Source organism: Manacus vitellinus, unplaced genomic scaffold (genome assembly GCF_001715985.3).
Source record: "Manacus vitellinus isolate BGI_N305 unplaced genomic scaffold, ASM171598v3 scaffold_22_pilon, whole genome shotgun sequence".
NCBI lineage: Eukaryota > Metazoa > Chordata > Aves > Passeriformes > Pipridae > Manacus > Manacus vitellinus.
The window spans coordinates 4,625,009-4,650,234 of NW_021939632.1; the positions used below are offsets into that span (position 1 = coordinate 4,625,009).

Genomic DNA, 25,226 nt, shown 5'->3' on the forward strand with positions numbered 1-25,226 from the left:
CTGGTGCCTGATGAATTCCTGCTGGCCTGCTTCACCTCTAACTTGAGCAGGAAAAATCCATATTGGCACAACACCTTTGAGAGGTTTCTTTCTTTGGTGAGGACAGCATGAAGGCATGAAGGCCTACTTGGAGAGTGTTTTGATGCACCGGTTAAACAGAGCAAGAGCCCAAACAAAGGCTCCCAGTAGCTCCAAGCAGATTTGGGTAGTCAGAGCTCTAATCAAGCAAATTCACTTCCATTTGAAGAAACTTCATTTGTGAGCAGGTATATAACACTGCAAGATCTGGGAGATGCCAGTTACCTGAGACTTGGTCAGTTGGGATGGGCAAGCAGACAAAAAAAGAGCAGAAAGTGCCCTGCCATGGGTGAGCAGCACCAGCACAGGTCCCTGTGTCAGGAGGAGCAGCCCTGTCCAGGCACACAGACTGCTGCTCCTTGACCAGAAGATTCAGAAGCTGAAGCCTGGCAGCACATGGTAATACACAGTAGCAACACAGATCTCTCAACAAAACACTGACATGGGCTTTTAAAGCACCCTGGTCAAGACTGGGATGGCCACAGAGCACAAATGGACACCCCATGGCTGGTAACAGACGTGTCTCAGTTCAGAAGTCTCTGTGGCTTGACTTGGCACAACACAAGGGCTGACTGTGGTCAGCTAACTGGGTACAGGGTAGATGAGGGAGATTCTGGATAACCCCTGTGCTCTGAACTGACTTGCCTATATAAGATGTGTCAGGCCATACGAGGCTGTGACAAGAAGCCAGAGACAAAGCAAGCCAGGGCAGATGCCCTGTTACCAACCACCCAGACATTTGGCTCTGCGTGGTTTCTGCCCAGACACAGCATTCCTGTGGGTGAGCAGCTTTTCTAGATGTGGAAAACTGGGCAGCATTACCCAGGACAACTCCCAAGAAAACACACTGTTGCTGGCAACAAGGAGGCTGCATGAGAGGAGTAATAAGCAAGGTACTGAGGTGTGGCAAAGTCATCTGTGAGAAGTCTGAGTGACTCGTGGGGAGGAAAGACCAGCATACGGGACAGAGGGGGCTGACTGCTAGTGAAAGGAGTAATTTGGAGCTAACTTGGGAGTCTGCAACAAGAGGAAAACCCAGCTGCAGCCTGGGAAGGGTACACAGCTGCAACAAGTCAGTTCAGTGACTTTGCCTTACACACATGGGTTGATTGAACAGGACAGGCCAAGCAGACTGAACAACATATGCAATGAAATAAAATAATCTTAAAAGGGATGTTTGCTTGATTTTTGTGTCTTCAGTTTGGTTGCCAGTTGCCATGCTGCTGGATTCCAACTGTAGCTCCTCATTGCTCTGACTGCATTGCTAAATTCTGGTTCAGGTTTTTACTTTCTGTAAGCATATTAAAATTTTAATTAAGCACTAAGCCAGTGTTTTAGTCAGTTTTTGAGAATTCAGCTATTTATCTTGTTGATTACAGTTCTCTCAGGTCCTTAGTTGTGGCCTAAATTTAGAACAATTCTGACTGAGCCCTGCAGGATAACTGCTACAACTATTCATTAAAAATTAAGAGATCAGAGTTGATCAGCCAACTCTGGGAGGCTGCTCCTGACAGTCTTCTGATCTATAGGTGCTAGAGCCAGGTTAATGTTGATCTGATAGTAAAACACAGCATGGAGAGACCTTGGAAAGATGCAGCAGCTTACTAGGACACAACTTGTTTCATACCTTGTTGTCCACCTGAGATGGTGAGGAAAGAGGGGTTTCAAGCAAAGCAGTTCTCCTTCATGCAATTTCCATAATGCAACATAAGCCCTTCTCAAGGCAAAATGTTTAAATGTCCCCATTTTTGTCTCTCTGGAGAGCACTTTTCAAGAGATGAATGAAGGTCCCTGCTTTACAAAGCACATGGGCAGCTCCCACAAGGAAGCAGTTCATGCTTAGCCAGCTTCATGTGAAATTTTGTGGGGTTTTTCCTAAACTGACGGAGAAATCCAAGGGCTCTACAACATGTACTCATATGCAACAGGTTCATCACACATGTTAATATAAAAGACTAGCTATCAACAGCTAGTGAATCCAGCTGTCAACATGCAAAACCCTGGCCAGATCTGTCAACATCTGGGACCAGACATCTCTTAAATGCCGTTTTAAAATTGTATCACAATAAGAAATGTAGTGATAATGAAATGCAGAGTCTGGTACCATCCAAAATTCAGCAGCTATGGTATTTGCCATGGAGTTGAACTCCCAAGTTTAAGCAGCTGGTGCTAGAAAGTGTTTCTTGTAGCTCGGCAAATAAATTCAATGAAGAGAGAAAAGGAGATTATCCTTCTGTGTATAACCCTGACTAAAACTTGTTAACCATCCCTAACTGTAGCTCTCCCCCCCGTACCAATCCCATCTGTAATACCCAATCAGCTGGTTTTTCTGTCCTAAGGGGAAGCCAAGGTGGTGGCTGCCATGGATGGCAGGGACATTGCCGGGAGTACAGCCACCTCCTCCTCCAGTCACTGCAGACCCACCACTACCAGTCTTCATGCTGTTTTTTGCAATACTCTGGAATGATGAACCTGCTTTTTAAACCATGGGTGACCACCTCTCCCAATGGCCCTTCACCACCAGCTAGGAGAGCGCTTTTCTAAAAGGTCTGAAGTCATCCACTGTTTAATCATCTGAGCTTTCCACTTCTCCCATCTCGTCTCCAATTAATTCAGTGTGAGTAAATTCAGCTGTTCACTGATGAATTTGAAAGACCTTGACCAAACAGCCCTTTACTTCCTGCCCATCAGTCTGCAGCCTCCTTGCACAGTGTCTCAGGCCAAAGCCAAGTACAGTGAAAACTTTTCCTTTCACTCGCTCACATTTCACTTTCACAATTAAACTCACACCCAGATCACTGCTCAGGAAACCATATCTTACACTAGGAAAAGCTCCAGTTCAGTCTACTTTGCCAGGCCCATTTGGGTATCCAGAGAGGAACCAGCTCCTGATCCAGGCTCCTGCTTCCCAGTCAGTACTGACAGCACACACCAGTTGTATCCAATCCAGTCCCATGCTGCCCTCCCAGGACTCCTCTTCTGGAATCCTCTAAAACTCATCTTCTGGAATTCTGGGGCTATGGTGAAAGGGAGATGGAAGAAATGAGAGATGCCAGCCCTTTTAGCTGTACAGAGAAGCTTGCTACCTAAAGGCATTTGACTGCCTCAGAAAGAAGAGGTAAATTTAAGGAACCCACAGCTGAGATGTTGTTCTGCTGAGTTTGAAATCTCACTTTTATGGTTATCTCATGCAAAACTGGAAATAACACTGGCCACACTTCCAACCTGCTTCGGGGAAAAATGGTAACAACCAGTGCAAACGAAAGGAAATGTGCTGCACAAAAAATCTTTATCAGAAAGTACCCTCCAGAAAAACAGAGAAACGCACATAGTTCCAGAGTGAAGCCTGGAAGGCTTGTGCAGCAACACACCTACAGACCCTCACCACCTCTTTACTGTCCCTTAGCTGGGGATGGTAATTTCTGTAGGTCAACTAGTGTGAGCTTTCCCTAATCTGCGCCAGGGCAAGCTCCTGGAGCTTCAGTGACAGGTGAAGCTGGACTGGCAGAAGGCTGCTATCTGTAGGAGGTCATAGAGCTTTGCATATACTTTGGATTCTCTCTCTGATCCTAAATCAAATAACTGAGAGGAATAAGGAATATTTTTCTAAATTTGGGGGTTAAGAGCTGAGCCTTAACCTATCTCTGACCTAGCTCTATGGAAGAAAAACCCAGAGGCCTCACTACTGCACAGAGTCAGATCCAAAATCTTTGATCCAGTCGAGTCCATTGACAAGTGAAGAAAGGGCTCTGAGGATGGAGCTGTGGCTGTAAAACTGGAGAAGTGCTATGCTGAATGGGCTATTTTGCAACCTTCTTTAGCTGCAGCAGAAGCAGCTGGTCATTACAGCCCCCACCCTGCTCCTGGCTGTTTGTGAGCATGACCGGTGGAAATCCCTCCTCACTGCTGGTGCACTCCAAATAAATGGGTCTAATTTAGCAAAGCTACAGCTGCAGCTTAAACGGTGGGGAAGGATCATACCAGCAACCAAGCAGGCAGATCAGAGGAGGGCAAAGCTTCCAACAGGTGATGACAAGCAGGTGAGAAGAAGTAATTGTGTCAGCTGGAAGGAAAATGTGAACAGAGCCCCACAGTCCCTCAAGCAAGCAGTTTCTGGGAGGGGCTGCAGAAGCAGCCCCCAGCCTCATGTTAACACTTTATTTATAACATTGCCTTCCTGCTCATAACCTTCCCAAATGTGAATTGCAACTTTTCCTCCCCCCAGCATTATGGTGATAGTTTGGAACATGGAGATGTTTGGAAAGGGGCAATTTGGCATCAGGAGTCTAAAAAGCAGATACAGATGACATCCTAAATGTATCTTTTATGAGTTTGGAACATTTCCTTTAAATAAAGCTCAGAGTGTGTGACAGCTTCTAGTAGTGCTGCCAATAAGGAAATAAAACAAAAAAAAAATCAAGAAGTTCTTAGGCATATGTAGCCTCAGAGATTTGGATACCTTGCTTTCCCTCATGCCACTTTGAACTGCTTACCAAGTGCTTCCTAAGGAAAGTGCTCCAGTAATTTTCAATTGTCTCCTCACCACATATGCCCTCGAACCCCAACATACTTCCAAATTCTAGGCTTATAAAAAATTAAATGCTCCAATAATTCTAAATTGTGTTTGTTCAGTGTAACTGGAACCAGGCCATTCCTTCAGTTTGGGGATTTTTGTTTGCAGTGGGTGAAAGAAGAAATGCTTTCTATTAGTGCTTCAAGTTGGAAGCTGGTCAAACAGCATCATAGCAGAATGATTCAGCAGCCTCTGAGCTGATACACAGTGTATCATAAAATGGGATTAGGAAAACAACAATGCTTGGAGGAGAAAGAACGCACACAAAGAATCACAGCAGGAGAACAATACCAGAAAGGAATAGAGGGGAATAATCCTCACTTGGCTTCTGAGAAGCAGGTTGGATGACCTAATAGATGGCTTTCAATGCCCTTCATTCCCCACAGAGTCACAGGGTTCAGCTCCCTGGATCCAGCTAACACAGCTTAATAAATGGCTCTGCATTGACTGAACCACATCAAGTGTTCCTGTGTGCACACCCACAGCCTGCTGCCATTTATCTGAGATCATGATCCCCCTCTGGCAGAGGACCTGGATGCTATTTCACAGTGGGCAGGAGCTTGTGCAGAACTAGTGGTGGAATTCCATTTAGAATAAGAAGGTGGGGAAACAATCGTAGGCTGTGAGTCTTCCAGCTAGAAACCAGAAAGGGGTGTTTTCTCAGTCTTGCACAAGACATACACACACATGGCAGCACATTAAAGGAGCACTGAAATTAAGTGTATTTCCTAGCACTGTCCTGAACAGGAATGAAATTAAACATGTATTTCGTGATCTCCTGAATCAAAGTATTAGCAACCACCTATGCCCAATGCCAAGGTGGAAGAGGAAAGCATAATTTAAAATCTATTCTCTGTGAACCTGAAGATCCTACTGACAACCTGGTTTTAAATTAGGCCATACCTGTTACAACTGCAGTCTTGGAGTGATAGAGGAAGGCAGGGTTTCTCTCAGGAGTTTTACTAGATCAGCAATGGCTGAATTACTTCCATGCAGAACATAAAATCACAGCTTCACGCAATCGAGGAAAATCAAACAATTGTATCACTATTCCAGTAAAATAGCTATATCTAAAATTTGGTAGAGACATAAAAACGAGGATGAAAAAGAAAAATCTCATATGCCATGGCCTCCTCTTGTAGACTGAAAAAATGATAAAGTGCATCCTTGTTTAACTCACCGCAGGATGCCTGGAATTTTATAGAAACTACTGCAACTTGTCTCCCAGTAGGGAATAACTGAAGTATGAGATAAGAAATCAACCACATCCTAACTTGCAGTGACAGATGCTGTAAAAGGAAATGCCCAGTAATGGCTTAATGTATAGGAAGATGGCAAATAACTGTCTAGAATTCTGAAATAAGAAAGCATAAACCAATTCTCTAATCACATCTAATCAAAGAACACCATCAATTGCTAAAAACTTCTAGGAAAAAATGGGTATTGGAGAGATGGTAGCAAGACTATCTTTGTCAGTAGTGTTTTGGGAATATTTTAGCCTGCAGAATTTAATTCCCTGTTATTACTTCCAAGCTGGAGGTGTAAATCATAAATCAGAACCATTCATAACAGGCAATAATGGGATGAAATGCTCATAGGGAGAGTTACATGATGAAATCCTGTGGGACTGTGTGTAACCTTTACAGTCCTTGACGACAGCATTAAAAATTCTTCTGTCACTAACATCTATTCTTCCCTAACTCCTATACTAGGTTTTCTTTCTTCTCTCCTGACATCTCCGAATTTTTCTGTCATACAGCACTCCTTTCACCCTTCCTCCCTGCTGCCCTAAATATATGTTTAAGAGAAAATCATAGGAAAGCATTCCACACTTAAAAAGATGGGCAGGTTTCAATTTACACTGTAATTACTAATAAGGGCTTTTAATACCAGAGGAGCTTTCCCAGGGAGTTTTGCTCTGATTTCAGGACCCCCATTGTTTTTATAGAGGGCTATTTGGTCCCATTTATAAGGTGGCTACATATTGTGTAATAAAGACTGCAATGTTCTAAAATAAAATAACACCGTCCCCACCCTTCTTTTACCCTTTCATAACTGAGTTTAAAAAAAAATCCCAACCCATCATGTGTTAGAGCTTTGTTTTCTGAGTAACGAGACCAATCATGTTTCCTCTGCTTGAGGTCTCTCTCTTCTCTTCCTTTTCTTCTAGGTCCTCTGGATCCACACTGACATAGAAATATCCCATGATGGAGAAAATAATGCACACAGCAAAGAGGAGAACAGTGAACAAGACAAATTCAGCCCACTAGGAAAGAAAAAAGAACAGTAAGTCAGGAGACCCCAGAATCTCAGTCCAGAGGATATCTCTGCACTTTCAAGTGCTTTTTCAAGAGCTGGGTGAAAATTACTTTTTAGTTTTCAAAATGGCTCACAAGATAGAAACTTTCTCATCCTGTTTTCTAGTAAATGCTTGTACACATAATGTAATTATGAATATGTGATATACCTTGAAACAAACCAGTTAGACTGAGTTGGTTTAATTAAATCTTTTCTTGCAAGTCTGTCCTGACTAGAACATATCTACCTGGGCTTTTTGCCCAGAAGGTGCTTTTGGGAGAGGCAGCTTTGTGTTAGCCAGAAATAATCCCCAGATCATGCCTTCATGGCATCATCCCAGAAGCCTGATAGCCTGAATTAAACTACCTCTGCAACACAACCTCCCCACATAATCCTGACATCTGAGGGGTGCCACAGGCAGCTGGCCTGGAAGGATTCCCAAGCAAGACCCTGGAGGAGGCTGACTGGTCTAGTTGTTCCTGGTAAGTAACTCAACGTGTGGCTGGCATCGTGTCCAGGTTCCAGGTTCAAATCCAGCCAGCTTGCCTAGAGCTGAGCTTCAGCAACCTTATCACAGTGCAGGTCACTGTTATTTGCTGCCACTAGCAGGCTCAGAGAGGGCCACTGCTCCCCAGGCCAACACTGCTGAGGGGCACACAGGGCACAGGCTGGGAGGCAGCTCAGGGGGGGCTGCCATCCCTCAGCTGCAGGAGCTGGGGGCTGTGCAGGGAAGCTGAGCCTCCAGGACACAGATGTCCAGAAGCACCAGAAGCCTGTTTTAAAGCATTAACCTCAGTTTTACGAGCCAAACCATACCTGTGCCATTGGTGCAGCTTCAGCAACAATGAGCACAAAGGTATTCCCCACAGCCACCGTGAGCAGCCAGCCTGCCTGCAGCACCGACTTCATGCTGGCTGGAGACTGAAAAGAGAAGGGCCTGATCAGTGAGTGTCATGCTGTGCCCTTCGGCCCTGTTTCACCCTGTGATGACTGCAGGTGTCACTGGGCTCAGCCTGGGAGGAGGTGGTGGGATTTCCTCTGTGCAGAGCTTAATCTCTGTGGTTAATTTCAACAGCTGCATACAAGGAGCTTTCAAAACATGGACAGGAGGACACATGAAGAAGCAGGAGATGCTGTTGTTGCAGAGCTGAATCCTGGTCATCCCCAACCTGCATCATCTGAAATGGTATGATCAGGAAGTCCAAGGAGCCACACAAGCCCTGCAGCTCGGAGTCTGGTGCCATGTGGCTGTACGCTTTTGCAAAAGAGACTGGATCTTGATGTTAAACTTCCTGCTGATAACAAATTATTCACATCCCATTATAGATCATCCCACTGTATTAATCATCCTTATTAATAAACATCTGCACTTTACTCCGAGGATAAATTTGAGTAGCTTCCACTTTTTGATCTTGTAATGTCTCAGTCCTCTCTTCCCATAAACCTCCCCAGACAGCAATCAAATCATCCCTTGCACACTTTTTACCCTTTGCTCTCTTGTTACTGACTCATGTGGGTTTAGACTCCCTCAATCTCTCAGTTCAAAGCAGACTCCAGGCTCCCATGCCACCCTGTAGTCCTTCAGATACCTTTGACCTTTTATCACTGAAAAATACATATCACAAAACATTTCACTGGGAGTAAACCCTGACACTACAGTATTCAGAGCTTCACATTAAAAGAAACTTCTATCTTGTTTTGTTCCATGTTCTCAGGATTACCAGATAAGGAGTTTTCCAAGTATCATTAAAGACAGGTATCTTCAGAGTATGAATTAATTTAGCTTGAGGGCACCCAGCAAGATGTGTTATAATCCCACTTTCAGCTGAAGCACAGATAACATCGTTAGTAAGTGTCCTGTCAAAGGACACATGACAAGTCAGTGATGCAGGAATAAATCCTGAAGTCTAATTGTAAGCCCCTTATCATTAAGTGGAATACCTGAGAATAGGAGAAGGCCAGGCCTGTAATGGAGAACATCACCTCCCCAGCAGATATTAATAAGTATTGTGGTAACTGCCAAGCCATATGGACATTGTTGGCTTTGATGTCTTCTGACTTCCATGTCTTAACAGCACCTCCAGAAATCTAGCAGGAAAAATAAAGGCACATTGATTAGCTGCTGAAAGAGCAGATCTTTCTTAGCCTGGACAACAGTGAATTTACCAAAACAACGTTTTAAGCAAAGGTGGAAGCAAAGCTCTGCATTTGAAGCAAAACTATGGGTCTGACCCCTGCCATTTCCAAACCTGTTGGGAATGGGCTGACTCCTGCTGCACAAGGTAGAGGGAGCAGGATGGAAGCATTCCAGCTCATTCATGTGCCACAAGAATTCCCTGAGTTATTGTAAACCAACAAGTTGCCTTCTGTAGTTGGGCTGAGAAAAGCCTGTGTGGTACTTCTGCAGAGCCTGTGACCCACTGCTGTCCCCAAGGCCAGAAAAGGATGACAGGACAAGTACTCACTGCAAGCACGTGATCACTGCTCCCATTTTATCAGCTCTGTACAACTTCCCTATGATAACAGTGACACCCAAACAAATTCAACTCAGGAATGCCAAGAATAGCAAAGCCTGCTCCATATCAGATGTGTTCAGTTAGATATGGTAGTTGTATTCCTAATTATTTTTGTTTGCTTTCCCAGGTGTAATTAATACTGCCTCTGAAGCACAGAGGCTCAGCGGCAGAAAGAGATTTGACTAGTAGCCAGAAAAACACTAGGCTGAAATGACTTCAGGCAGAAAGCCCTGTGTTTAAGGAGAGTACGTGGGAAAATACGAGGGATGTTTACGAGATGTACTTAATCACCGATCATTGCCAGGGAGGTAAATCAAGAGACTATTTTAGCAGGCTAAAAGGGGTGAGAGGAGGGCTGTGCATTGCTCTTTAGCCCATAAAGAAATGTCACGATGCCCCACACTATAACTGCACACTGTGGAAGGCTGGGTAGAAGGCAGCATCCTCATGATTTAAGTATCATAGTTCAGCTACATTAGCAGACTAATATATTGTATTCTTAGTTCTTCTATATGGTACTTCTGGCAGAGGAGCAAGGCTCAGTACAAATCACTGCAATAATTAAAAGCGATCTTGGCCTGGAGCAAACCAACTCTCTACAGAAGGCAGAAACCACAGAGAGAGAGGGTTAAAAAGATTAAATGACTAGCACAGGGATCAGAAGGGCTGAGGGGCTGAGGCACAGAGCCACCCTGAGCAGCCATGGCAGCAGCTTTTGCGGATGGGACCGCAAACGGGAATCCTTGGCCACAGTGATGTGGGACACATCTGCCTCAGCTGGCCCTGACTCAGTTGTGTTACCACAGGCTCTGGGGCAATTTTCTTAATATTTTTCATGCAACTTCTCTGCTTAGTTTGTCATCTGGTGAAAGAGGTTTGCAGCCATAGAAGAAGGGTCTGGCCAACATCACTTCAAGTGTGTGTGTGTTTTATGTACATAAATCTCTGTACTCACAGATGGCAGCATCTGGTTGTTCCCTCCAGGGCCCTACATCCCACTCCAGCTACTGGAATTGGAAAAAAGAACTGCCAGGTGCTTCATGGCTATATTTTCCCCCCTACGTATTTGGACTATGCAGACATGAACAGCTCCCATTAATTGCCCAACAGGGAGATGCTACTGCCAGGGAGTAGCTGACAACACTTTGCTCTGCTCATCACAACACAGTAGTCAAAGTCTCAGAGGGCAGCTTAGCAGTGTGTCCTGTCAGACCTCGTTTGTCTGTGTGCCTGTGCAGTGGAAAGGTTAAAATGGGAACTAAGCTGAGCACGTTCATCTCTTTGGCTCCAACCAGCTGGACCAGGTTGAAGCAGCATGTCAAAGAGGCTGGTAGGCAGGGAAAGGAATCCACCCTCTCAGCAGTGCTCACACCCCATCAGGGCTAGGCTGTTCAGAAAACCATGCCTTGACTTTACACTAGGCTCCAAATGAGCTGTACTGACAGTGAGAGGAGGAAACACAGATGTAGAATCTCACCAACCTCCTCCCCCAATACTTTGTCCCTCTTCCCCCTATGCATAATCTACAAATCTTGGAAAACCAGCCTTTAGTTCAGTAAGTTAAATGGGGGGATAGGGCAGACTGTTTCTGCAGTTTTTCAGGTGTGAGGTACCACCAGGTACAGTACTTTAAAGAGAACAAGCAGTCAGCTCTTGGCAGATGGTAACAGCTCTTTGCAGTGTGCTGGGTCAACGTTAACTGCTCAAGGATGGCGTGAGACCGGCACAAACCAGAGATTATATGATTTGCCATGGAGGATTTCTATCAAGGAAGAGATTTTACTTCTTTTCAACCCATGAGATCTGACGTGATCACAGTGTAAGGTGGAACGAATACACATTCATCTTGCTTACGAAGGTGCCAAAACCTTTTACTAGCCCTTGCATAATGGACTGCTTTCAGATGGCTACTGCCCAGAGACTAGAACAGGAGCATGTTACCATCACAGGAACACTTACGTTAGTTATCACAATGGTGTATGAGGCGCCGAAGTCGAGCAGCCCCAGCTCCAGGGGGAACTCTCCTGTTTCAGTTATGCATTTTCCATTATTATATCTAGATAAAAGGATAAAGAACAGTATTTCTCAGTTCCACAGACAAAGAACACAGAGCAGAGCTATCAAATGTGCCCCTAAAATGGGGCAGGAAGGATGCAAGATATAAAGATGCAGCAACATTTATGTCAGATGATCATTAGAGTTCTTGCCAACTTTTCCTTCCGGAAACACTTAGGCACTGATTGAAGTTCACCTAATGATCTGGGCTATTCCTAACATTTCTAAATGGTTTCTGCTTCTTCTTAGTACTGATTTATTTTATTTTTCTTCCCCTCAGGTTTATTTTTCTTCCCAACTTTGCTCCATTCCTTCAGGAACTGTGGGCCAGACAAGCAGTTTGCAGGAAATCAGAGATGTGCACCCAGAAGCCACTTTGTTTCCTTTCAATGGAGCAAATCAACCTTCATATTTGTTCTTCTGATTTTGGATGTGTGAGATGGCACGGAGGCTCAGCAGCATTGCCACAATGGCTGCTATATCCTACTAAATTGCAGCAATAAATATTTTGGATGGAGTTGATGCAGAGAAAAGCCATGAAGCTTGTTTTGAAACACTGGAAATGCTAGAAATACCCTACAAGAGCCAACTCTGATGCTGCCAAACCAAGGCCATATGGAGCCCCTAACAAGCTCAGCCTGCAAAGCCATGTAATGCTACTTGATGTTACCTGCCCACATACCAACACTCTGTAGTGTGGAATATGAATTGGCCTTTCTGTGAGAGCACACTAACACTAAGAACCTGTGCCTGAGAGAGTATCAAAATAAAGCAGGACCCAAATGGCAGAGGGGACCTCACCATATTCCACCTTACTCTGCTGACAGATGCACAGGAATGACCAGTCTCTTCCCTCCAGGTCCCCACATAATGTGAATAAAAGCCTCTGCATGCACACAAGTGGCCTGGAGCACCTGCTCTGCATAGAGCTGGTAGTTCTACTTTTTACAAACATCTGCCCCCATAACCAAATGCCAAGACAATAGCAATGAAGGTTTTGCTATTAGCCTGAGAAAAGCCTCAATGTATCCAAGGAAAGGCCTCAGCAAGGACCTTCAGCACAGCAAGGGAAACTTACATGTCCCTCTCCAGCAGTGAGTACTCAGAAGGGCTGTAGTTTTTCTGAACAGCAATGAACTTTCTGCTATCAATGGTGAGGTTGACATCTTGGCTCAAACCATTAATGAATCTGCAAAGAAACCATATTTCACTGAGCTGTCAGACAAGGCAGGAGAAACATTATAGCAGACACATCAGAAGTTTGCTCCCTCTCCCAAAGTGTACAAGTAATTCCATAAGGTTATGACATTCTCTTCTGCAAGTTACCAAAATATTAGCCAAATTCATTGCCCAGTTTTTCAATATAAGTTTCCCTGCTGTGTAATTTTACTCTATCTCCTGTGGAAAGTGATCCTCACTTTTTGTGGGTTAGAACTTCCAGGCAATCCCTTCTCATAGACCTTCAAAGATTGCAGCAAACCCAAAGGAAGCTACGAAGACGATCAGAGGCCTGGAGTACCTCTACAATGAAGACAGGCAGAGAGAGTTGGGGCTGTTCAGCCTGAAGAAGAGAGAGCTCCAGCTCTCTTACAGCACCTTCCAGTACCTCAAGGGGTTACAAGAGAGCTAGAGAGGGACTTTTTACAAGGGCATGGAGTGACAGAACAAGGGGCAATGGCTCTAAACTGAAAGAAGGTAGGTTTAATTTATATAAGATCTCTTCATTATGAGGGTGGGGAGGGCCTGGCACAGGCTGCCCAGAGAAGCTGTGGCTGCCCCATCCCTGGAAGTGTCCAAGGCCAGGTTGGATGGGGCTTTGAGGAACTGGTCTAGTGGAAAGTGTCCCTCCCCACAGCAGGGCAGTTTGAATGAGATGATCTTTAAGGTCCCTTCCAACCGAAACCATTCCATGATTCTGTGACGATTGCTCTGTGGCTGTTTGAGAGGACAGAGCCTCAGCCCACCACAGAAACTATGGAGCTGTGTATCCTGATAAGCATGTGCACCATGCTGACAATGAGTTTCTACCAGTGGGAAAGAGTTTTCTAGCACAGTAAGATATTTTCATCAAAAGAAAAACCTACATGGAAATGTTTGGGGGTTTGTTTGTTTGGTTTTTTAATACATAAAAGACAGTTTCCTTTTGGCAACTCAAAAATTGTTGGCAAAAACCAAATGCTTTTTATTTGATCTATGTCTTAAAATATTTTGGTTTTCAGTTCCTAAAATGGGGGTGTAATCCCTGAAGACAGTCAAGTGCTTAATGAAAAAAAATTTTCAGTGGAAAAATAGTTTCTTCCTCCTTTTTACAAATTGCTAAGAGGAAAGTTTGGGGATTTTGTCAAAAATGTCCACAAGAAAATGTAAAACATTCCTGACTGCAGCTATTAATCAAGTAGTGTTTAGCCAGTAGAAGCCTTCACAAGCACAGGGCTATGAAGAGGTGCTGCTCTCCTGTTTTGTCATCATAGGCTTTCAGATAAGGGTGTTAGACATTGGTTTTGAGGTTTGTTTTGTTTGGTTGTTTCATAATTTTACTTTTGTGGTGGGGGTTTTTTTGGTCTTTTGCTTTGTTTTTGTTTGTTTTTTTTTTTTAATTTTAGCTTGTCCAAATCCTCCAGACAGTGCACAAGGATTTTTTTTTTTTTTTTTCAAATTTGCTTCTTCTGCATGTCAGCAGCTGGCACAAGCCAGCACAGGAGTGTTCATGGACTACATGGACTAGCTCAAATTAGGAAAGTAGACTAGCTGCTTGAGCGGAGCCCAATGCCCAGCTGAACTGTTTACAAGGATGTAAAACTGTTGCTGTACCCAATTTAGCAGGCATTTGGGCATAAGGTTGAGTGAGAACATCATGAGTTGGCCAGTTTGCAGAGGACATGGCAACAGCTCCTATCCAAACTGCTTCTTCTCTTTCTTTCCCAAAGAGGTGGCACAAAGTGAGATGAATTTGCCACTTTTCCAAGGGAGGAGATCTTTTATGTTGCCATCTCAGCCCAGACTATCCTAGGCAGTAAGCAGCAATAATGCTCAGTTCTGCATGGCATGTGTGGGAGGTGACACTCTGTCAAGCCTCCGCAGCTGACACACAAGTCTTGCATGAGAAGTGTGGACCAGATTCCAACCCAAGAACATCTGGGTTATGTTACAGACAGTTTGCATTAGACAAAAGCACTTTCCCTCTCCCGACCACCTCCAAATCCTCAAAAAAATCCATTCCTACCTAACAGCTGCCAAACCATTTTCTGGCTTTGCTTCCAAGTCTGTAATCTAAAGAGGGGAAGAAAAAAAAACACATCAAACATATTTATTAATGCTGCCTTTCAACAATGTGAGGCAGAAAACACTAGTGCTGTGGAGTCACACATGTGCTGCAAAGCCTGTGGAAATCGATTGTACTCTCACATAAGTTTTACGTCAGGCCACAGATGGGAAGTCCTGACACAGTGAAGCCAGTGGCAAAATTTCATCTCCACTAAGATGAGATCATAGCTTTTCCTGTCATCTCCTCTGTAACAAAGCCTACAGAGTTTCAGCTGGTCACCCTTCTATTGAGGCATGTAACACCCTCCAAAAAAGTATTTGTCTTGATCTGGAGATAGCAAGAGAGCATTATCCACATTACCATCTTTCATTGATTAGTTACAAGTAAACTTGAGTGCCTTACTCCTACGAAACCTGAAACTGTCCAACTCTCAGACCCTGATTTTTGTCACATTCATAGACTTCACAGAAGTCTAAAGCCAAGAGGAACTGCTAGGTTACTATTCTGATCATCATGTACCACTCATATTTTCCCTGACCCTGAATATTCAAGACATTAAACTACTGTATGGTGCCAGCAGAGAGAAGGAGAGACCATGATGCACTGACCTTGTTTGTGCTCACAGTTTCTGCAGACAAATCCCTGAAATGGCCACTTGGATGGGCACACTGGGGGTGAGCATGTCACTCCTAGAGATCACAGCTAGAGCAGCAGCTTAGTAGTTAACAAGGTCAACATTCCTTCAAAGAAAGCCTATTTGGTGTACAATGCTGAAAAAACACAGTGAAGACACAGCCCTGCCCTGAAGGTTCTATGTCACATAAAAAGAATACAAAGCAAGGCTCTTGGCTGGCAGAAATCCAAAACTGTGCCATGTCCATTTAAGTTGGCAGGGCAATTTCAATTTGCGCTGCCCACAGATGGAACTCTGGCAAGCCAAAGGAGACTGATTCCACCTTCAGAAGCTGGCTTTCTCTAAAAATTTTCCGGCCCTTTCTCCACACTTTTTTCCTGATGCTAAACCCTGAGCTTCTGAGACCAAGGATCCAGAATTTCAGTACACCTGTAAAACGTCTAGTGTACCTAGTGTGATATGCTACCCACAAATAACATATGCCCTAAATAATAAATAGCCACAGTGAATAATAAATGCCAGAGTAATAAATAATAAACAGCTACATCATTTTTTTTCCATGGGAGACACATGGGGATGAACACTTTAATTCATTGCAGATAGGCCAGCCAAATTATAACTTGTTTTCATCGATGATCCCCAGAGCTCTCAAATTCATTTCCTGCCTACTCAACAGCCCACAAAGGAGAAGAAACCAATTTCAGATTGGATCCTTCCAGGAAAGCAATCCCACCTGAGTGAGTGGGCCAAACCCAGCAGTGTGGGAGGTTACTCCAGGGCAAGCACAGCAACACAGCAGTGATACCAGCATTGCCTTCCTCGTGTTGCAATGCTGAAAAAATGACTATCATTTACCATGCTGTCTTCCACATCTCCCTTATCTACAGCTGTGAATGACAGGTCAATAGCATCCCCCAACAGCACAGCTGTTTCCCAGCACATGGGAGCCTGCCCATGCCACGGTGGGCACTAATTTAAGCACAGGCTGAACAGCTAGGGCAACATAGATGTACTGAAGAGATTGCTTTGCTTCAGCCTGTCACAGGCTTTTGCTTCTTAAGGACTGTATGAAAATCACTGTACAAGTATCCGTTTCTTAAGGCAACAGCACTCAGTCATCAAGGTCACAGGGAAACTTAACAACATTGTGTGATAATGAGCTGTAGGCTCCAAACCATAAAGGCAGCAAAAAACCTTAATGTTATGACAAAATAAATTCTTAAAACTAATTTTTAAAAACAGTTATGTGATTTCTACTATACGATACTGACTGTTTCATGTGGCAACCCTGAAATGTAGGAGGCTGAGAAACTGCAAAGAGAATGGATATTTTAGCATGAGGAGAGATTCTGATGGCATTTACACACCTGCCACAGTGTGCGATGACACCATTCATTTCAAGGGAGCTTCTTAGGATACAGCTACACATAAAAGACATCAGAATCTACCCTATACCTCACAATATGCCCTTCTCTGATTGTTGCAGCAATATACAAAAGTCCAAATGCAGACGGCTCTGCTGCAGAGCCTGAAATGAGCTTAATCATTTATTCTGTTCAGCAAAACAAATGGGCCTTCTGTGCATTTTCACTAAACACTTGCAAAAACTAAACCAGGAATCATTCCTCTGATGCTGTTATTCCAGGGCCAGCCCTAGAGCCTCTTTAACATCTTCGCTTTATAAAACCATCTTTGGGGGGAAATCTCTGGCTCTCTGTTTCCCCAGCTTTCTCAAGCTCTGCTGCCTAGCAGGCATGACTCTGCTCTCCCACTGCAGCATTCAATGGATTAAAGTGTGCCCAGAAACTCTCAGATGCCACAACGCCTCTATTAATCAACCAGTAGAAGTGCGTACAGATCCAGTGCCGCTAGCTAAGAAGTCAGGTTTAGAGCATCTGAGAGCAATCAGACAGACATTGCAACTGAGCAAATGAATTAATGAGCCTATTACCCCATTGTAGCATCACAGCCATTGAATTAATACTGTATTTACACTTCACTCCCACACTCACTAAGCGGCTTGATAGGCTTCCTTCTGCCTCAAAAACAATTAAGCTGTATACTGATTTTTCCTTCACGGTGTAGTTAAAAGCAAGAGTCAATCCTTGATGTTGCAGGGTGAAGCGAAGGCTCTGTTGCTCTCCATTCAATATTAATTTTGAGTACTCAGCTGGGTTCTGTGGAAGAAAACAAACTTGGTTACACTTTCTTCAGATGAGAAAGGATCTGTCTTTTCCCACTAAGTGCAACACTATCCTCTCTTCAAAGGAGTCTGTAACCCTGTTATCCTTTGTTCCTAATTACAGGTAAATGTAAGGTGTTCCCTTTGCCACAGAAATATGTGTCGAAGTGTTCAATTTCTGTCTCATATAACAGAGATAATATGTTCCATTTGTAAAGCTATTCCCATACATTTTTAAGGCAATGGAGGAGAACAAGCTTTTGTATCCGTTGGCTTTATTAGAAAATGCCTTAAAAAAAAAGCCCATCCTTTCTTCAAAGAGATGCAAGTCAGGCTTTCCAGCCCAAAATATATGTTTACCTGAAAAGTCTCCACAGGCTGCTGAAATAGGTCCTTTTCCTGGATTGTCACTTGAACAGGGTTCTTTGCCAAATTCAGGACCCGAATTAAACTTTCTTCTGGGACAAGTTGAGGCATATCGGTTTCCTAATTAAAGTAAAAGGCTTTAAGTGCCATCTGTATGCTTTATTAGCACTTTAATATCTCTTCATTTTTAGCCATAAAAGTCTTCCTCTCTGTAATGACACTTTTCCATCCCTTCCTCATCAGAAGTTGCACTCAGTGAAAACTGAACATAAATCTTATTTAGGGAGGTTTCCTCATAGTAGCTCAATAGCCAACCCATCACTCCTCCCAAAAATTCTCTTCACACCCCTAAGCATAGAGACTACACACCTACTGAGCAGGTAGAACAATGTCACAGCTTTCATTATACAGCTCCCTAGTGCCTGGATTTAACCAACTGCCATATCAGAACGGAAAAATTTTTGCTGAGCTTTCAAAAGCAGTGACCAGAATAATTATTTCCCGTTGCAGTCAGTGACTGGGAAAAGAATCAGACCAGAAGCTAAGCAATTTGAAAATCCCAGTCCAGCTCCATGCCTGTAATTGGTGCTTTTGCATTACTTGACACCATGCTATCTAAATGCTGACTGTATAGATCTTATTCCCTGTTTTCTGAGAAAGGGAAGATGATGCCTCCAGCACACAGGTATCTCCTTCTGTCAGGAATCATTTCCTAGAAAGAGTACATCAATCAGTGTCAGCCTTGTACTACCTGCAGAGCTAATTTTTTTTTTTAAAGCCCTGTTTTCTTCTCACTTTATTTTCAAGTAGCTGCCAGCAATATTGCAGAGGTATTCATTTTTTCTCTATCATATCTTATAATTTGGGTATTGCAGGCAGTGCATTTTGAACCTAACTTGGTGGGGACAAACATCACCACAGAAGATAGAGCGAGCTGATTTCCCTGTATCCACATGCTGCCAACGGGCCTGTTAATGTTACAGCAAATTCCATTACTGTGGCTTTTCGCTTCTGCGAAAGGTGTGCCAGCTTATCCTCTAGAGCTTATAGGGCAAAATTTTAGCCTTCAGGATAAAATTTTCATTCACAGGCAGGGGAGAACCTCTAACTCACCTTGCCTCTGCCCAGAGGAGTCACCCACAGCCAGAGCAAATTTCAGTGCTCTGCCAGAGCTGCTGCTGGTGGCAATGAGAGCATTTCTTTGTTCACATAAAAAGATCAGAAAAAAGACCTGAACCCACAAAGTCTCATTTCAGTGGGAGACTCATTAGTGGATTCACCTGAGGAACCAGCAGATGTTAATCTGGCTGTGTGCCAGCCACTCTAACAGAACATTTTAAGCATACATGAAAACTTTAAAAATTAATCCTATAGTAACTTCTATGAGACAAAGGTCAGCCAGAGTCTGCACAGTGCTGGTCTTGGGCCAGAAACAAACAGCAAATCTGCAGGAGCTAACACGGAATTTACAAGAGATTTGCTGCCATCCTGTCTGAGGATGCCCAGCAGTCCCTAATGCCTCTGACTGCGTTCACCTGCCTCGCTGCAGAAACAATTTGGCTTGTGAAAAAACACATCCCCACCCTAAAATAGCAAAGTAATTAAATTAAAAAACCAAAACCACCACATACACACACAAAGACCCCAAACAGAAAAATATAGGCAAGGTACAGCAAGAAATAGGAGAGAGAACGGACTACCTTTTGGGAATTAATCACTAGCATTAACTAGATGTCTGTCAAGCACTTTGACGATGGAAATCTAGAATATAGACCAATACAGATGACCAGCACAGCAAAACTGCAAGACTAGAAAGAAAGACATAGAGACAGAGAAAAAGAGAGGGAAAAGTAGACAAGGTAAGAATTATCATTAGCAACTGGATCGGTATGCTCAATTGTAAAGAAAACATTACAAATTATGATCAAGGAACACAGTGGTTAAAAGGATTATCTAACAGATATCAGTAAAAACACCCCAGGGAAAGAAAGTGTTTCTGAGGAATCCTTTGTGCTTTACTTACATTTATTTTGATTTCTATAATAGCTGCAAGTCCAAACGCCAGCCCTGCAAGGATCATACCTGTTGCCATTTTTCTAATAGGTCTATGGAGCAAATGAAAGAGGTACATTAAGGAAAAAAAGTAATTTAAACTATAGAATACCATTCCTCAGAGCCAAATATGTGCCAAAACCATGTAATAAACTGTCCAACAGGTGGCACTGGGGATGACAGGCTGTTTAAATTGCCAATCATTTAACTTAAAACTATCTTATTATTCTGTATGAGGCCAGCAGTGAGGCCAATTAAAACTGATACGCCATGAAAAAAAGCTCTTTCCTTGCAAGTTTCATATTATCTTTTTCCCAGCTCTTCTAGTGGGAATAGCTCATGGCATTATGTTAATCTGTAATACTGGAAGGAGCACTAGAAATGATGTATCTTCAAGTCCCTTTTGGGAAAGGCAAAAGAAGAGTAGCATGCTACTTAGCAGTGGGAATGAGGAGCAGAAAAATGTGTAGTTTGTGTCATCAATGTTTCTGACCATCTGGGGCACCATTCTGGGTTATTTCTGATGCCAATACATTTACATTTCTAGAAAATAAAGAGCTTGCTTCTAAACTCAAGGCAAAACTAGCGCAACTCTACCGGAGTTACATGAGACAATCTGATAAAAAGCAGAATAAAACAGGTCCAGAACAGCATGTCCAAACTAAGTATTGAATTGCAGAGATTTGAAACAAATCTGGTTGTAAATTCAGTGGTCTCCACTCTTTGTAATGGTCTTTAGTCCTGGTATTCAGTCCTGATCGCTGCTTGAGTTTGTGCTGCTGAGTGAACTACTCTGTGAATTGGTCTCCAGGCAGAAAGTTTTCTGTCAAGTCAGGGCACAGTCCAGGCCATGGGCTCACACTGAGGCAGCAAGGAGAAGCACAGCCTCTGGGCTGTGTCCTCCAAAAGGCACCACTGCTGGGCTAGACATTGTCTTGGATATGTCTTTAGGTGCAAGTAATTCAGCATGATGGGAAAGGATCAGCAGGGTGAAGGGGTAGACTTCTGAGGCTCCTTCCATCCTCATTTTATGTGGATTTGCCTGTCCAGCATTTTAGTTTGGATTAGGAACATGCTTTTTAAGCCCATCTCCCCGTTCATCATCCCTTCCCACACTGTGGTTCACATGGAAAAGTGGTGCTGGAGCATGGAAACTTGGTTCCTTTCAGCTGAAACTGCACTGGCAAAGGCACTCCATGAATGCTCATAAACATACTCCCAGTGCTACAGGGTGTCAGTCCACAGAGGCAGAACAGAGAGACACGAAAGTAATATCACCCAAAATGCACAAAGTGGGTCTCAGAAACAAGCTGGAGATCTGCTTCTATTACACTGCACTTGTTGCTAACACAGACTAGGGATAAAGTGCTTGGGTCATAAAAAATCCCCTTATGCACTCACTGATTCAGATCCTAGTATGGAATCTGCTTTCACAATACCACATGCAGCCCATATGGGATTAGGAATTTGGCCCACGTGAACCTTTCAGGGAGGGAATTATTTAGGCATGATATAGGAAATAAGATGAAGAACATGTTGAACAAATTCAAAGTGAGACTATTCATATCTGCTTTTGGGGAAAATCTGTACAGAGCAGAACCCAACATTACAGAGCTTTCCCCTCTGGAATTTCCAGGATCTATGGAAGAGGGTGATGCTGCCTCTTGGGGCTGAAGTATAATCAAGTACTGGGAAGGGTGAATGGAAATTTGTGTTTCTCCTCCTTAAAAGCTATTCTGCACACTTTCTGCAAAAGAAAAAGCACCAAGGCACCTGCATCGTCTCCAAGTACTTACGTGAAATTAAATTTGCACATGTCTATCAGGGGGTAGAGCCCAAGGTCAAAAATTGGGATGAAGACAAGAATAAGAAGTGGATTTAAGAACTGCAATACAAAAGAATGGGAGTTTAGTGACTAGAAAGCAACTTCCAGTAATTAAACCCATAAAGCAATGTCCTCCAGAAATAATTCCATTACAGAAAGGACATGGACAAACACTTAAAAACCTCCTCTTAAAATATAATCACAGTTTGCACTTAACAGCTTCTGCTATTTAGTTTTCACAGGCATGAATACATTTTGTTCATATCCTCCCCTCTAAGAGGTAAGCAAGCACCATTGGCCCAGTTTCCCTGGAGAGAGAACTGAAGCATGATGTTTTTAAAGAGTACAAACCCCACTGACAATAGACACAGGTGACCTTTGGTGCTGTGGTGGGACCTAACAACAAATCAGCAACAATGGAAACATCTTGGGACTCCAGCAAAATCCCAAAGGAACAGGCACTATTCTGTGAGATTGGCAATATCTCGCACTTCCACACATCTTGGTAATCCCCTAGGAACAAAATTTCTCCTGGGAGGGGCACAGCTTGTCTGCCTGCCAGCAGTGGCAGCGCAAGAAAATAGAGAGTGATGGAGAACAAGCAGAGGGAAATGTTGTTTCAGTTCCGAAGGAAGATTTTGGGGAATAGAACAGCTTTGAATTTCTCCAGAGCTGTTCAGCGTAGGAATTGTAATCAACTGTGACAACACAGCACCATCCCAGAGCTTTCGCATTTTCATCTGCCTTGCAGAAGGGGAGGAAGCAACATATTTCAGGAACAACACTCATCCCAGTACAGGGGCCTGTTAGAAGGTGATGCAGCTTGTGTCCTCCACAAGTCAGCACTAGTTCAAGAACTATTATGATGGCAGAGGTTTTCCTACACCTCTGCACTATTCTGCAGGATTCAACCTCTGTGTTAGGACATCCTTGGAGTCTTCTGAACCCCAAGGCTAAGCCTAAAAGCAGCTAAAGAACAATAAGGTAAAGTCCACACCACAGCAACCAGCAGGAGCACTGCTACTGCCTTCAAAAGGAGCAGAGAAAGGCCACTGGTATCATGAGAAAAATAAAAATGAAAGAGAAAAATAAAATACATTCTAAGGGTTATTGCCTACCCTGTAATATCTTTTACCTGCATTTGGTCAGGCTGAAGGACATATATTCCCTGAAACAAAAAGATATTGCAAATGATTCATAAACACTATAATAAATCAGTGCATATGGCAAACAAGGAACTGGTCCTGTAGAGGCCTTAGCAGCCAAGGTGCTTCCTCAAATGCTTTATGTTGTCTTTAGCAGCTGATATTGTGCTCTTGATACCTGTCATCTAAGGACACAGTGTTTATTAAGACCATTTTGCAGAAGGAAGCTACACTCAATTCTGGGTATTTGGCATCTGTGACACAACCCATGACAGGTACTGAGGCCCATCTTTCAGACTGACTGAGCCATGAACTAGGTGAGTGGAAAAGAATGGGCGTGTGAGTGTCCAAGTTGGGATGTGGGCTTAGAGCTTCCTTCCTCCTGTTTCTATAATGGGAAAAGCCTAAATCCTACAAGTGAGTGCTCCCAAGCTTCAGGACCCTGTGAGCTCTGTGGGCATTTCTCCCAAGCCTCAAAAAGCATAACAAAATGAGCCAATAGGCTGCACAAACACCTCTTTCCTCCTTCCATCTGTACCTAACAGGCTTTGGTCAACTGGGACTTCTTGGTTTGAGCACGGAAGGACAAAGGGATACCAGACCCCAAAAGGGACAGATGACCTGTCTCCAGGGAGGGACTGGTGTTTGTCTGAACTCCACAAAATGCTCTTCATTTGAAATTAAGATGAAGAGAAGGAGAAGCAGGGGGAGGGAAGGAAAGAAATTAGAAAGGAAATAATATATTTCCAAGAAAGTGCTCTGGGGGTTTGTCTCCTGCCTACCAGGCTTGTCCTCAGCTTAGCCTAGAATGGCTGCCTGTCTCTGCCTGCAGCTGCCTCCTGGGATAGTGGAAACTGCTGGTCACAGCAATGGAGTCAATTAAAAATATCAGGCAAATACCCCCTCCTGCTACTTTGTGCCTACTACAGGAATGTGCCATTAGGAAACAAGCCTGGAAGTATTTCATCTGACACTAAATCACTCCCTGTTTGACTCCAGACTTCCTAGCTGAGCCTTTGTCTGCAGAACAGAAAGCCACGGAGTATTACAAACGTGAACTCCAACAAGCCTAACGGTGGGATCACCCCAATGTTGAAGTTAATTCTCATCTTCTTGAGCTGGGACAACTCATGAGGGAAGAGTGGATGAGACTGAAACAAAAGCCAAAAAAACTATTCAAGTTGGTGTGCCAAAAAAAGCCCTGAATATGTCCTTTTCCACCCAGGAGAGTTTAATAGTGATATCTGGTGATTCTTATCTCTCCTGCTGACGGATCGCTAACTGCATGTGAGCAAAACAGTAGAAATAAAAGGTTTTAGAAATACATCACAAAGACTGCATGGACTTACATTGTTTTGTCTTTCTGAGGTCGATAAATATTATCCAAGGTGTAGTCTTCTTCATGCCTCATTTGAGCTAATTAAGCCTAATGAGTATCACATGTTGAGAGCCCAATTTTTAACAAGAGTGACCTAGAAGGTCCCAGATTTGGGGCTTTAAGTCAATTTTAAACTGGAAAATGGTCATTTACAATCCCAGATTCTGATGTGGGCATCCACAGATAAGATCTAGATTGCCTGTTAAAACATATACGCCTGAAAACCAGCCCTGTATGGTGGTATCTTTGGGCACACAGCTGATCTACATTTATCTGCGACTGCAGCCTGTACCTTTTGCCATTCACACCTTTGAAGAACTATATGGCAGTTAACTAATTAATCCTCATCGCATCCCTAGCCTATACCCAAGAATCCTCCTGATTTTTAGAGGCTTCATTAATGTATCACCACGTAAGCCAGAGCAGAAATACACAACCACATCAGCTCTAGTCACACCTTCAAAGGGCTGTGTGACTTCTCTGTCTTCAGTGGGGGCAGCAGGATGAAAATGCCACCTGCTCTACGCCACAGAGTGACTGGTTGCCTGAAGGTCAGCACCCCTGACCTGCTGATGGGTCCCCAGCCCTCGCTCCTTGGACAGATGAGCTGTGATGAACCGAACACGGTTGCTCAGAGCCGCTCGCTTCCAATCACCAAAAGTGAAACTCACCCAGATTCACCAAGCAGACGCTCTTAGTACTGCAAGGCTCCGGTTAAAAAGCAAGAGAAGTGATGTTACTACTAGTCTTACCAGCCCTGGTGAATTTAAGTACTTACAAAATCAGCATTCATTTTTGTGGCTTGCAAAGTCCACCTGGATCCCTAAGGAGAAAACAGACAGCTGTGAAGCTTTCAAAA

General features: G+C 43.6%; 1 protein-coding gene across 6 annotated transcripts in view; it reads right to left on the reverse strand.

The window, feature by feature from the left end:
• Positions 1–3,588: 3,588 nt before the first annotated feature.
• Positions 3,589–25,226, reverse strand: part of SLC15A2 (solute carrier family 15 member 2) — a 54,300-nt gene continuing 32,662 nt past the window's right edge. For 4 of the 6 annotated variants that reach the window (XM_018072693.3, XM_018072692.3, XM_008922937.4 and 1 more), the window contains 12 exons: positions 25,146–25,190; positions 22,980–23,012; positions 21,816–21,904; positions 19,991–20,072; positions 17,962–18,087; positions 17,432–17,596; positions 14,744–14,790; positions 12,599–12,709; positions 11,425–11,521; positions 8,891–9,037; positions 7,766–7,870; positions 3,590–6,917 (listed from right to left, as the gene is read on the reverse strand). In XM_018072693.3, the coding sequence (XP_017928182.1) occupies positions 6,741–6,917; positions 7,766–7,870; positions 8,891–9,037; positions 11,425–11,521; positions 12,599–12,709; positions 14,744–14,790; positions 17,432–17,596; positions 17,962–18,087; positions 19,991–20,072; positions 21,816–21,904; positions 22,980–23,012; positions 25,146–25,190 (1,224 nt within the window). In that variant the 3' untranslated portion in view covers positions 3,590–6,740. Of the gene's footprint in view, positions 6,918–7,765; positions 7,871–8,890; positions 9,038–11,424; positions 11,522–12,598; positions 12,710–14,743; positions 14,791–17,431; positions 17,597–17,961; positions 18,088–19,990; positions 20,073–21,815; positions 21,905–22,979; positions 23,013–25,145; positions 25,191–25,226 lie in introns of all 6 variants that reach the window. The other 2 variants (XM_018072689.3, XM_018072691.3) reach the window with 1 other exon arrangement.